At 34.2% G+C, this 14165-nt stretch overlaps 1 protein-coding gene across 6 annotated transcripts in view; it reads left to right on the top strand.

The window, feature by feature from the left end:
- The window catches only part of NBEA (neurobeachin), a 798235-nt gene that overhangs the window by 493168 nt on the left and 290902 nt on the right, over nucleotides 1-14165 (top strand). For all 6 annotated transcript variants that reach the window (XM_036455167.2, XM_036455161.2, XM_036455163.2 and 3 more), the window contains one exon: nucleotides 10616-10759. In XM_036455167.2, the coding sequence (XP_036311060.1) occupies nucleotides 10616-10759 (144 nt within the window). The remainder of the gene's footprint in view (nucleotides 1-10615; nucleotides 10760-14165) is intronic.

Raw genomic sequence — 14165 nt, 5'->3', positions numbered from 1 at the left:
ATCTCCTACCTCCACTTCCCAGGGTTTTAAAATAGATTTTCCATAATGAATTTTGCAACAGGTTTTAAAAAGAAAATTCAAGCATCATTCCCCAGGTTAATGCCACCTACTGCTAGGGCTGTACTCCACCCTCTCAGCCCTATTTCAAGTTGTCCAGTTTATCTTTTCTTTCATTCCAAGAGTTGCCAAAACTTTCTCCCTTCCATTCTGCTATTCATCTATCAGCTACCCATCTTGACTCATGTTGCAAGGTTTCTTTCCTTTATTCTTGTTTCTCTATTTCTCCCCCTTCTTTTCTCCCTTCCTTTCCGTTTCCCTTTCTTCTTAAAAACAAACATGCTTATTGTAGAAAATATAAAAAAATTTCCAAAAAACTTTAAAAGGGGGAAAAGGAGGTCACTGATAGACAACCATGTAAATATAGCTATCTTTATCATTCTTGATCTATTTATTCCATGCTAGTTTTTTTCTAAGTATATTGTAACGTAAGGACCAAACACTATGCTATTGCTCAATTGCAAAGATGAATAATGCATCATCTCAGCTCTTTATGGTATCTAGAGGTTCTAAAATGAGCAAAGTTTTCTATATGTTTTAGCATTTTTCTATAAGTTGTGTGCTGTGTGATTTTTAATATAATAAAATTCTACTTAAAATATTTAAAACCACATTAAGTAATATTCACTTTTGAAATGTATAATCTATATTTACCATCATGTATATTCTTAAAATATGGCTTATCAAATTTCCTTAAAAAAGCACAGAATGCAGTTTTCTACTTTCACTCCATTAAGAAGATTATTAAGTTAGCATTTTCATGCTTATGTAGTACTTCACTTAAATTGAATAATAGTTCCTTTCACCTTTTTAATTGCATTTTTTCTGTTTAAAAATGCTATTTATGAATATCTGCTTTGTTGGTCTTCTCTAAGAAATATTGCTTATGTATGAATATTTTAAATTAGGAATAAATGAAATTCCATTTTTGCTGTCAGACCCAAATTATAAAAATGCATTGCATGTCTTTGAAAATCAGTATACTCTATTAGCAGGCCTGTCAATATAAAAAGTGCATTCCATTTCCACCTCTTGCTCTAATAACCTTTTCTGTGTTACTCTGAGGCAGTTCACATAATCAGAGTATATTGTCAGCTTACTGGAGTTGGGGAAGCATGAAATGAAAATCACGTTAATATTGATCCAATTCTTTTACTTGCAAGTGTCCTTGATGTCCTTTTCCACTGAGCAGTAACTGTTGATGTTAGGTAAGCATTTAAAAAAAAATTCTTATAGTCTTGTAAATTATTTACAAGCATAACTAATCTGAAGAAGAATTTACTACTGAGAATAATTTATAAGAATATTTCATCTTAATTAGTGCCCATATTGCTATCAATAGTTCTACATATACCACTGAAATTACTATACCAGTGAACTATTTTTCTCAAGCTTTTCAGAGAAAACCCTATCTGTAGACATAATGTCTATGGCTAGTTAAAAGCAAACAAAAGTCTATACAAGTTCTTCATTGGTAAAAAAACAAATGATGCTGTACTCTAATTTTATGTGATATATAATGTGCTAAAATAGACTATATAAGAAACATTAGTTACTGACTCAGGTAAGGATTACCATTTCTGATCAAATTTATTATAAATTTAAAGCAGTTTAGGTCCTAGGTTTTTAATTTTATGGTAGTTTAGATAATATCTATTTTGTATTATTCACTATATTCTCTGTTAATATAAAATTAATTGAAGTGGAAGTTATGGTTAAATTCAATGCATTCAACGTAAAATACCCACAATAAGAAAATAGGAACTTGATGTCTAAATTGTGCAGATTTTTTAAAAATATATTTTATTGATTTTTTACAGAGAGGAAGGGAGAGGGATAAAGAGTTAGAAACATCGAGGAGAGAGAATCATCGATCAGCTGCCTCTTGCGGCACCCCCCACTGGTACATGCCCTTGACTGGAATCGAACCTGGGACCTTTCAGTCCATAGGCCGATGCTCTATCCACTGAGACAAACCAGTTTGGGCTAAATTGTACAGATTTTTTATCTATATATATTAAATTTAATCAATAAATACTTAGTTTTTTACTTAAAATGTGTTTAAAACAACAAATAGGAACTATTTGAATAGAAAGTCTACTTCATTTATCGAAATACTTATTTTCATCAAATGATTTTGTTGATAAAGTGAGTGAGGTTTCTCGCTCAGCATCAGGTATAACAGAGGAAACAAAAATATTTGAGACTTCCAGGCATTCTTTCTAATAATGTTTTTATTCAGTATTACTAACAGTTTTTACTATTAGGATTTTTCTACTGCAGTATCTATTTGCTTTTTATCCTGTTCTATATAGCAAAGGATTATTTTAGTCTTTAGTCATTATTCAATATGTCTGTCCTTTTGTGTCTTTATAATTTATGTTTCTTAAAAAAGGAAGTATTATGCCTATGCTACAAAGTCAAACACACTTTAATTTTTATTTTAAATTTAAATTATTTACAAATCAAAGTATTTGTTTTTTAGTAAGCAGTTGTTACAGTACAGTGTGTTCTATGTATGCATCAACTGCTTTTATCTTTAAGTTTGGCATAAAACTTTTTTAGTGATGTGTTTCCTAATATAATATTAACCATTCTTTTCTTTCTGAAATGTTCAAAATTATAAACTTCTCAGTAAATAGATCTATATATATTAATGTGCTGGTGGCCTGGTGCATGGATTCGTGCACATTGAAAGGAAATTAATTAGAAGAAATATTTTAATATTGCTATTCACCCTTTCTCTATAATAGAAGTTTCAAACAAATTCAAAATCAACAATGACAGATCGAAACACAAGCATGCAATTGGCACAGTGAGAGATTTATATGTATCTCGCATGTGTGAGTCAATTTTTATTTTTAAACTAGAGGTCTGATAAATGAAATTTGTGCAAGGGACTTGGCCCTCACAGTTGCAGTGGCTGCCTCAGCCCTTGCAGCCCCAATTTCATCTGGAAGGTTGTTTGGCTGTCTGGTCTAATTAGCATATTATGCTTTTATTATTATAGACTGCCAGTGCACATTATATGTACTGACTGGTTGGATGGTCAGATGGCTGGATGTACGTTCGGTCAGTCACTTAGCCTTTTACATATATTGATAAATAGATGAGACCATGTCACCATGTCTAATGTAATTAGTTGAAAGGTATATTGATTTTATATTCTTTTCTTTTAATTAAAATTAAATAATATCATTAGAGTTACTAAGAGTACTGTTCTGTAAAGGTATTTATTACTCTGATTTTAGTTTTAATGAGAAAAATTTATCTTTAAAATTCCTCAAAGTATTCATATGTCATTAATACTTCTAAAAGAAAGTAGGTTTGAAAATAAAGTTTAGCATTTTATCATATACCATATAGGGATACTTTTGTCAAAACACTTTTTTTTTTTTTTTTTTTAAATATATTTTATTGATATTTCACAGAGAGGAGGAAGGGAGAGAGATAGAGAGCTAGAAACGTCGATGAGAGAGAAGCATCGACCAGCTGCCTCTTGCACACCCCCCACCGGGGATGTGCCCGCAACCAATGTACATGCCCTTGACCGGAATCGAACCTGGGACCTTTCAGTCCGCAGACCGACGCTCTACCACTGAGCCAAACCGGCTTCGGCTCAAAACACTTTTTAAAAGCTAAAATATATTATAGAATGGTAGATATTATAAAGAACTTGTTCAAAAAAGATTGTCATCTTGTGAACTGGTTTCCAGATGTTTAGAAACTATCAGATTTCCTGACATCTCAGATTTAAATAAATTTAAGATGAGACTAAATTTTTATCCTATATATCTCCTTCCCATAATGGAAGAGAAGTATGGATTAAATGCATTACATGTATATAAAATTTTGGTATCAACTTTTGTGAGAAAACAATTCTTTCCCTTCAAATACCCAAGATATTAAGAGTTTTTATATTCTTATGATACCCACACACAAAATTAAAATTGAATGTCAAATACATTTATGCTTATTTAATTTTATTTAATCATATTTTTAAATGGATAATATAATTGTTGGGGAAATACAGTTTTTAATGTAAGCTATTTTCAATTTCACAAACACCTTATGGCACCTGTCTGTGTGCTGTCTGCACAGAGTATCCAATGTAGTGGAGAATCTGCAGGCATATATTGCATTGTAGTGAATATAAACAGTGTTATAACAGCATGGTGGGAGGAAGAATATTAATCCCAACTGTTACAGGTTTATTCTATTTTTCTCTTTGTGCATTAGCCACACATACAGGGTGTCCCCAAAAAATGTATACACACTTTAACAGCTGATAGCTCAATTTTGAAAATAAAATATATTTTAATAAACCCTGCCTTTAAAATTATTCAAAGTGTGTGTATATATTTTTGGTGTACACTCTATATAATTTATGGCTTACCTTTTGTTATAAAATACTTTTTTTTCTTTATTAGTATAGATGTTTTAAAGTTGACTATAGGAAGATTTCTTAAAGAGAAAGTGACTACTATGTAGCATTTTTGTTTACATGAACTGTTTATATTTATCAATGGAAAAAGACATGATGGACATACAAGTAAAATAATTTCTTTACTTTGTTTGTCCAGACTTTGCTTATAGATATTTTCTTTGAATATATAAGGATAAGTTAATGTCTGTAGTTTGTCATGTCTATATTTTAACATACTTACTTAAAATAACAACAGAAGTATTTTAAATGACAATAATACAATTATAGTAGTAACTAGAGCCCCAGTGCATGAATTTGTGCATGGGTGGGGTCCAGCTGGCCGGGGGCAGATCAGGGCTGCAGGTGATTGGCTGGCAGGCTCCACCCATGATTGGAGTAGGTGGTGCCAATTGGGGGCCAGCAGCCCGAGGGAAGGGCTATGGGTGGTTGGCTGGTTAGCCCTGCTTCTGATTGGGATGTGGGAGGCCGATCTGGGGTGGAGCTCAGAGGGGAAGGGGCTCCGGGAGGTTGGCCTGCCAACGCTGCCCCCTATTGGAGTGTGGGGTATGATAAGGGGTGTGATGGCTAGGGGAAGGGGCTGCAGGAGTTGGCTGGCCAGCACCACCCCCTATTGGGATGTAGGGGTGCGATCAGGGGAGATTGGCTAGGGGGTTGGGCTGTGGGCCTATCATGGTGGGGCAGGCTGATTGGGGGCCGGGCTGGCTGGTGGGGAGGAAGCGGATATTTGACCAGCTGGCACTGCTCTTGATCAGGGTCCGAGAGTCCGATCAGGGACAGGCTGGTAGGGGGGAGGGGCCACAAGGTTGGTTAGCTGGCCGGCCCCTCCCCCTGATCAGGCTGGTTCACTGGCCACAGTGGGCATCATAGCGACTGGTCATTATAGTTGTTATGGCCGTTACAGTCACTGGCTTTTTATATATATATAGATAATACTAGTGTATAGTGACAGTACTAGATTTTTTTAGTTGTCTTGTTATTTCACTTTTAAAATATATTTGTTTCACATGGGTCCTTGTTTATTAAGAGAATTTTTATGAAAGAGGAGCTTTATATAGATTCATATAATATACTATTCTATATTGGATAACATTTACTCATACAGAGCTTCAAACATAATATATTTTACAGAAAAACCTAATGTGTATCCAGTGCTTTCCTATATTTATTTGTAACATGATGTGGAAAATAAAGTAAGTGCAATTTTGCATCTTGCTTCATTAATCTATAATATGGTGGCATTTTTAAAATTCCAAAACCTTACAAATTTTATGGCATTTTAATGTTTCCTTAGAAAATAAGCATATACTAGTAAAAGCTAAAATATTTCTTTTATCTCACTTTAAATATATAAAACTAAATATAAACAGTATTATATATATATATATATATATATATATATATATATATATATAGCACTTTATACATAAATCACATTTTCAAATCTAAGGTATTCTGGTGGTTTGTGGTACTTGCTTGTTAATTTCTTGATGAATGGCTAAAAAGGCCAAGAAGTGCACTCAATTCAACATGTCTTCTAAAGATAGATGATCTCAAATAAATTATCTTCCCAATCAGATTTTGATTTGTTGGGTGTTAAACCAATTCTTTCTAAGGACAGTGTTTATAAGCCTTGTAATGAGACAGCCCTCTGAGACCTTACCTCTTTCTGCCTGTAATTTTGATGAATGAAGCTCTAATTCATAAAAGATATTGTGATTGAAAAGCACTTTTGCACTTCATACACTTTAATTTAGATAAATGTTTGCTGCAATACCATAAAAATCAGGAAGTTTACTGAGCTGCGAACAATAACACTTCAGCAGGGATGATAAGTTCAATGTGTTTATATGGATTAGTTTACTATATATATTTTAAAGATACATTTGTTTTACTGATTTAAAATAGAGGGGATCAATGAAAAAGCTTAATATACATTTCAGAGCTCGCCTTCATTTTTGTTGGTTGGTTTTATTTTTAATAACATGAGTTATATAAAAAAAATTTAATGACAAAGATTACACATGGTTGTGATATAAGGAAAAACTTGCTTTGTTAGGCTGTCTTGTATATAAATGGCTTTTTTTTTTTTTTACTATTTTATATAAAGAAACAAATTCCCTTTTGTGTAAATACATAGATTCTTGAATTTCCCTCCAATCTGAAATCAAATCACCAAGAATCTCTAAGATATCCTGGGATCTTCAGATTAAGAAATAACCAGAGGTAATTTTTATGTCTCAGTTTATTCATTTATTTAATATTTATCAGGATTTGTTTGGTGCCAGGCAGTGCACTAAGGACTGAGAGTCATCAAGAGCTTCCAGACTATGTGGGCATAACAAGCAAACAATTACAATACCATTAACCACTACAGTCGCAGGATTGTTATAAGGTATAGTGGCGGCATAAGGGAAAGAGCACAAAAACCTACCTTAAAAAATTAGAGAATGGAACACGGGGTGGGTAGACTTGAACTTCAGTTCAGCAAACGTTTGTGACACACCTGCTTAGTGGCAGGCACTGAGACCACAGAAATCAGTCTATAGTGGCCTCTTTCCATAAGTTTCCTGAGGTGACTTCTGAAAATGGTTCAGTATTCACTTGAACCCCCCAAATCCACAAAATTATGCAAATCAAGAGGTTCAAATCTTCATGTTCACTTTTAAGATCACTCAAGAAACTGCCTAGGTCATCAAGGGAATGTATCTAAGACAAGTCACCACGTATCTGAAGAATGTGGTGACTTGTTCTTAAAACAGTGGAATTGGCAGGTGTTCCCAGGCCAAACAGGGGATATACACAGATTGAATGTTCCAAAAGGAGTCTTGAGTTTTTGCTAAACATGCTTAAAAATGCAGAGAGTAATGCGGAGTTTAACAGTTTAAATTAGGGGTGTCGAACTCAATCAGAGAAGGGGCCAAAATCTAAAATCCAGCCTAAATCGCGGGCCGAATGGTTTACTGAACAGTCATAAACTGTCATTGTGATGGAAACGCAGCAGAGTGCAGTGATGACAGCGCGGTGCGGGCCACATTGCAAGGCCTGGCGGGACGGATTTGGCCCGCGGGCCTTGTGTTTGACACATGTGGTTTAAATGTAGATTCTCTGGTCAATGAGCAAAGCTCCAAAGATGCAGCACAGAATTTACGGAGCCTATGAGTGGATTGACCCACACATGAGCTTTCCCTGCCACATTGAGAGGATCCTTACTGAAAAAGAGCAGATTGTCCCTAATTTAGAAGAGGAACTTGCCCAGAAGAAAAAGGTATACTAGAAGAAACTGAAGAAACAAAATCTTACGGCTCGGAGATAAATTCAGCATAAAATAGGTACTAATAAAAGTTTTTTAAAAAAGGCCGAGATCGGTTTGGCTCAATGGATAGAGCGTCGGCTTGGGGACTGACAGGTCCCGGGTTCAATTCCGGTCAAGGGCATGTACCTTGGTTGCGGGCACATCCCCAGTAAGGGGTGTGCAAGAGGCAGCTGATCGATGACTCTCTCATCAATGTTTCTAACTCTCTATCTCTCTCCCTTCCTGTCTGTACAAAGTCAATAAAATATATTTTTTTAAAAAGTTTTTTTAAAAAGGAAGAAAGTAGCCTATAATGTAGTGCAGAAGAAAACCAAAAGAGATAGCACCTATGTAGCATGGCTGAGTTCTGTGTGAATTGTGAAAGTACAAAGGGGTTAGTTGGGAAAGGTACCTGAAGAAGGTGAATTTTGAAGGTCAAGCAGAAATTAGCCAAAGGAAGGAAGGAAGAAGGAACATACCATAGAGAGGAAACAATAAAAGCCCAGGTAAAGGGCTCTGAGAAAGCATGGCATATTTTGGAAGCTGTAAATGGCCCAGGATTGTTTATGGGGGAGTAATAAAAGATAATGTAAAATTGATATTAAGCAGATAAAAACCTTGATTAGTCATGCTAAGGAGTTTAAACTTTATCCTAAAAATATAATCTTTGCTCTCAGTGTTGATTGAAATAGTTAATAAACCATATTAAGCATGGAAATATCCTCACCTAGTTGTATTGTATAGTAATCACACTGACAAAAGCATGGAGGATGGTGTGAATAAGGGAGCTACGGAAGACCTCTAAGTCAAATGATGATGGTTTGAGCCAGGACAGTTGCAGTCACCTTGCAGGATAAATTCGACATTTGTGGCCTCAGTAAGTGCGTTGATGAAAATATTGTAGGAGGAGGTAAAGGAGCAGGAGATGATTTGTTCAGTTAGAAAAATGTAGAATTAAGAGAATCTAGTTGAAGGTGTCTAGTAAAAACATGACAGTAAAGACCTCAAGAGAGACTTCTTGATTAATAATCATTGGATTTGCCTCTTTTGTTCTCAGATAATACAAGCTCTGGATTTCTCCAATTAAGTTACTACCAAAGCTGCAAATACATTATAAAGATAGCAACACCCAGAAGATTACTGTTGTGCTGACTTTATAGTAAATAAAACAAAATAAAACTGAGATAAGGTTCTGGACCATTCAGCAATCAATCCTCAAATTTTATTCCAGAAGTAAGAATTGTATATGGGCCAGTGAAAGAAGAATGCACATCCTAATAACCCATTTAATTCTCCTCGCCCTCAGTATAGCATTGATACTTTTTGTCTCTGGAGTATTTATCAAAATATACATTTAACAATCAATTACTTTATACTGTTAAGCTATATTTTAACCATGCTCTCTAAATATTACTATCCAGGAAGAGCTTGGATGACAGACTGTATCTCTCAGCCAATGACACTCTACAGTGCTATTGTGACATGACTGTTCCTCAACATGTGTTTTTTACTTCTCTCTTGACTACTTTTGAGTCAATTTGTTAATGTTTTAGCAAGCAGTATTGGCTTTGAGTCGCTGACAAAAAGAAGTACAAGCTGCATAAAAGCTAATAGTGTTTTACAGTGCAAGTTTCATAGTGCATACTTCTAAGAAAATGGCGGAGCAGATATCAACAGATATTAATGGACTGTTGTTAGAAGTCCTCTATTTGGGCTTGAGAAAATTGAACAAAAATATTATTAATTGTTAAACAGCAAGAATTTTGACCAAAGGTATGACAGAACTTGGAGAGTAATTGCATGTGTACACAATATAACATCCCCTAGAATTATGATACAACACCACCATATAGGAGTGATTTGTTAAGCTTCCATTTTCAGGAATATGTCCACCAAATGAGATGTGACAGTGTTTTCTCAGTTAATGCTGCTCCTGAAATTTACATCCTAATAGATTGATATGAAGTGGAAATATTTTATATATATAATTACTTGAAGTTCAGGTAATTTTAGATCCATTGACACCTTCCAAAGAAGGTGTTTGAATAAAAATATTGAAATATTTGTTAAGCAGTCAAATCCATGAGAGTTTCAAATACATTTTAATTTTTAATCTTCAGATTGATTGACCTATTAATGCTATGTAAACTTTGCTATATTTGCATTTTTCTGACTTATTTTTGTGTGTTTGGATTTTGGTCATTTTTACTAATTTATGTAACAAAGTCAGGATATCACTTTAGAAAACTACTATTTTATTAATTGCTAAAGAAATAACTATTGTAAAGTACATGTTATGTCTGCATCATTCCTAATTCCACCTTTCTATAACTTCCCAATAACAACCATATCTTCCTTCAGATGTGAATGCTTTCTTATTTCCTCATACCTATTTATATTTTTAAAAGATCTGTCCAATTGATTACCTAATTCACTCAAAGGTATAATTATGTAATTATATTGTGTGATGTTATGGATTAGAAAACCAAGTTTTTGGGGAGATACAGATTTTTGATAGAAAGTGCAGTGATATTAGAAACCCCAGATGCCTTTATCTACCACCAGCCTACTGCTAGGTCTCTCTACAGACAAGTAGCTTTGTCAGTCTGTTGCCTCATCCGTAAAACAAAGGTAGTAGATTACACCATCTTTCTCACAATTATTTAGAAGACTGAACAAGATAAAGAATGTAAAAGTGCTCTATATTTGTAATGTGCAAATATAGCATATAATTATGAAAAATAATATATTATGTCTAACCCTCACTGAAAACAAAGCAATCACAATGACCTATATTATTGTATTTCACTTGTGACTAGGCACTGAAGAAGATGTTGTGAAGTCAAAGAAAACATTCAGAAGTCAAGCAATAGTGAATCAGAATGCAGAGACAGAACTTATGCTGGAAGGAGATGATGATGCAGTCAGTCTGCTACAGGAAAAAGAAATTGATAACCTTGCAGGTAAATTTTTTTAATGTGTTTCTTCTATTTGTTGTAAATAATAGTCACACGATTACAGAATTTAAAATCTATCTCCTGGTGGAAAAGTATGTGCCAGTGGTTAGAATAATGCCCAATTATGTGAATTTTAATAATGTATCTAATTTCTAATGACATGATGGGATATGATATCTTACAGTGTTGGCCCGTAACAGTTTTAGAATCCTGTGAGAACAGGTTGCTTCATGGAGGTACACATACAATGTTGTACACAATTTCACAGGGCTCACTGACCCCTGGAATCATATTCTAGATCTCAAATTAAAAACTATTTTGCTTGAGAGTCTCAAAAAGTGGTTGAGTCTACCTCACCTCTGTATTTTCAGGCCATACAACACTGGCGTGAGTTACATTCATCATAAAGGAGTAGAATTGTATTCATCATTCTGTTTACAAATAGCACTCCTGTGTCCAGAGGTATGCTGGAAATGATCTAGCATACCTATTGAAAGCTTCCAATGATATTTCTACCAGTTGGAGACCTGTACTTTTATGAAGAAATTGTATTACTGGCGATTATAAATTAGAAATAGTACATTATTCTCCCTCTTCTAAAAAATGTTATTCTAATACCATTTCCTGGATATGCCTATGTTATTAACATTTCATCTAGAATAAGGTTATTCTAATACCAATTCCTGAATATGCCTATGTTATTAACATTTCTGTTTCATGAAACCTATTTTTTTCTATTTAAAACTAATCTTAAATCTAGAAACACAGATTAGCCTCAAATTCCTAAATAAATATTCAACTTTTGGTTTTGTAGTTTCTTGATTTAATAGTTCAAATATTTTATTTGAGGTCATTTGGAAATATAAGCAAATGAAAAAACATTATTTCCTTTTGCCCACAGATTTGTGTGTATGTGTGGGATATTTTTTTCCCCTTGGCCCATTTCTTGATTCTGAATAACTAGAGAAGATTCACAAACATCAGTCCTGATCTTTTTAGATAATGTGTTGCCATTATTCATTTACATATGTTAAATATGTTCAGTAATTATAAAGTTTAGCTTAGAGTCTCTGGTCATTAATCCTCAATAAAGGTAATTAATTACTTGATAAAAGTTTGGCCAGTACCTTGGAGTTTCTTATGATAAGATCTGCCCAGTAATATTACAGGCAAAATCCAATAGTACTATAGGTAAAATAACTCTTTTACATTTCTCTCCTCTAATGGTAAATAGAGTGATTTTTAACATTAATTTATGCTTAGAAACAAAATTCCCAAAATAAAATTAAGTTAAAATACCTAAAGAACAATGAAACTATGCTTGAAATAAATTATTTAAAAATTGAATCTCTACCAGTTCACTCTGTCAAGACTCCTCTAACTTCTATAAATTTTAAACAAATTTGTCTTTGCATAGATCTGATCCTATTCATATTTACATAGTCCTAATTCATATTTGGAATCCTTGGATACAAATTATCTTATAAACTGCCCTAAAATATTGATTCTCTGCCTAGTCATAGTGTTCATTTTTATTTATTTTTACTCTGTGTGAAATACAATTTTATTATTAATTTTAAAAATCTTTCTTGTTGAGAATATTATATATGTCCCCTCTTTTTCCCTCCATTGCCCTCCTCCATTGGTTTCTGCCCTGCCCCAAGGCTTCACCACCCTATTGTCTGTCCATAGGTAATGCATATATGCTTAATAAATTCTTTGGTTAATCTCTTCCTTAACATTTTTTTTCTGCTCTTTTCATGTTTCCTTCTGAGAGTCCTCATTCTGTTCCATGTTTTCATGCCTCTGATTCTACTTTATTCATCAGTTTATTTTGTTCATTAGATATTAGTTTATTTTGATTTTTATATTCAATTGTTGATAGATATGTATTTATTGCCATTTTATTTTTCATATTTTTTTTATCATTTTTCTCTTTTCTTCCTCCTTTTCCTCCTCATCCTCCTCCTTCTTTTCTTCTAATTCTTCTTTATCTTTTTAAAGAATACCCTTCAACATTTCATATAATATTGGTTTGGTGATGGTAAAATACTTTAGGTTTTTCTTGTCTGTGAAGCTGTTTATCTGACCTTCACTTCTAAATGATAGCTTTGCTGGGTAGAGCAATCTTGGTTGTAAGTCCTTGCTGTTCATCACTTTGAATATTTCTTGCCACTTCCTTCTGGCCTGCAAAGTCTCTGTTGAGGAATCAGTTGAAAATCAAATGGGTGCTCCCTTGTAGGTAACTAACTGATTTTCTCTTGCTGCTTTTAAGATTCTCTCTTTGTGTTTAATCCTTGGTATTTTAATTATGATGTGTCTTGGTGTGGGTCTCTTTGGGTTCCTCTTGTTTGTGACTCTACACTTCCTGTACTTGTGTGTCTATTTCTTTCACCAGGTAGGGGAAGTTTTCTGTTATCATTTCTTCAAATAGGTTTTCAATATCTTGCAGAGTCTCTCTTATCTCCTTCTAGCACCCCATAATGTGAATGTTGGTGTGCTTGATGTTGTTATATTATCTTCATATTTTTGGATTTTTTTTCTTTTTGCTCCTCTGATTGGGTGTTTTTTGCTTCCTCATATTCCAAATCCTTAATTTGATTCTCAGAATCCTCTACTCTACAGTTGAATCCTTGTAAATCATTATTTCAGCTAGTGTATGCCTTATTTCTGACTGGTCCTTTTTTCATGTCTTTGTCATTATCACTAAGATTCTTGAAATTCTCACTACATCTCTTGAAGGTCTCATTAAGATCCTTGAGCACCCTTATAACTATTGTTTTGGACTCTGTATCTCATACTTTATTTGCTTCCATTTCATTTGGTATTTTTTCTTAACATTTTTTTTTTTCTGCTCTTTCATTTCTGACATGTTTCTTTAGCTCCATAATTTGGCTGCTCCCCTGTGTTTGTTTCTGTATATTAAATAGAGCTTCTATGTCTCCTGCAATTGGTAGAATGGCCTTGAGTACCCTGTTTCCCTGAAAATAAGACAGTGTCTTATATTAATTTTTTCTTCCAAAGTTGCGCTAGGTCTTATTTTCAGGGGATGTCTTATCTTTCCATGCGCTAGGTCTTATATTCGGAGGATGTCTTATTTTCGGGGAAATACGGTAGTAGTTGTCCTATAGGGCCCAGTGGCTCATCCTCTCTAGTCACCTGAGCTGGCACTCTAGATGTGCTCCTGTGTGGACTGTGTGTGCAGTATTGTTGTAGTTGAGCCTTGATTGCTGTTGGGATCACTGGGAGGAATTGACTTCCAGGCCATTTGGCTGTGGAGACCAGCTACAACTACAGGGAAAGGGCTGCTGTACAGGAGATACTCCAATGGAGCAGGACTTGCTTCAGGGGGGCTTTGGTGCTTACTGAGTCTGCCCCTTGAGTGTGTCGCTCTTGGATGCGTAGAGTTTTA

The sequence above is a fragment of the Pipistrellus kuhlii genome, unplaced genomic scaffold (assembly GCF_014108245.1).
Source record: "Pipistrellus kuhlii isolate mPipKuh1 unplaced genomic scaffold, mPipKuh1.p scaffold_m20_p_3, whole genome shotgun sequence".
In the NCBI taxonomy this organism is placed as follows: Eukaryota; Metazoa; Chordata; class Mammalia; order Chiroptera; family Vespertilionidae; genus Pipistrellus; species Pipistrellus kuhlii.
This window is presented reverse-complemented; position numbering and strand designations above follow the sequence as displayed.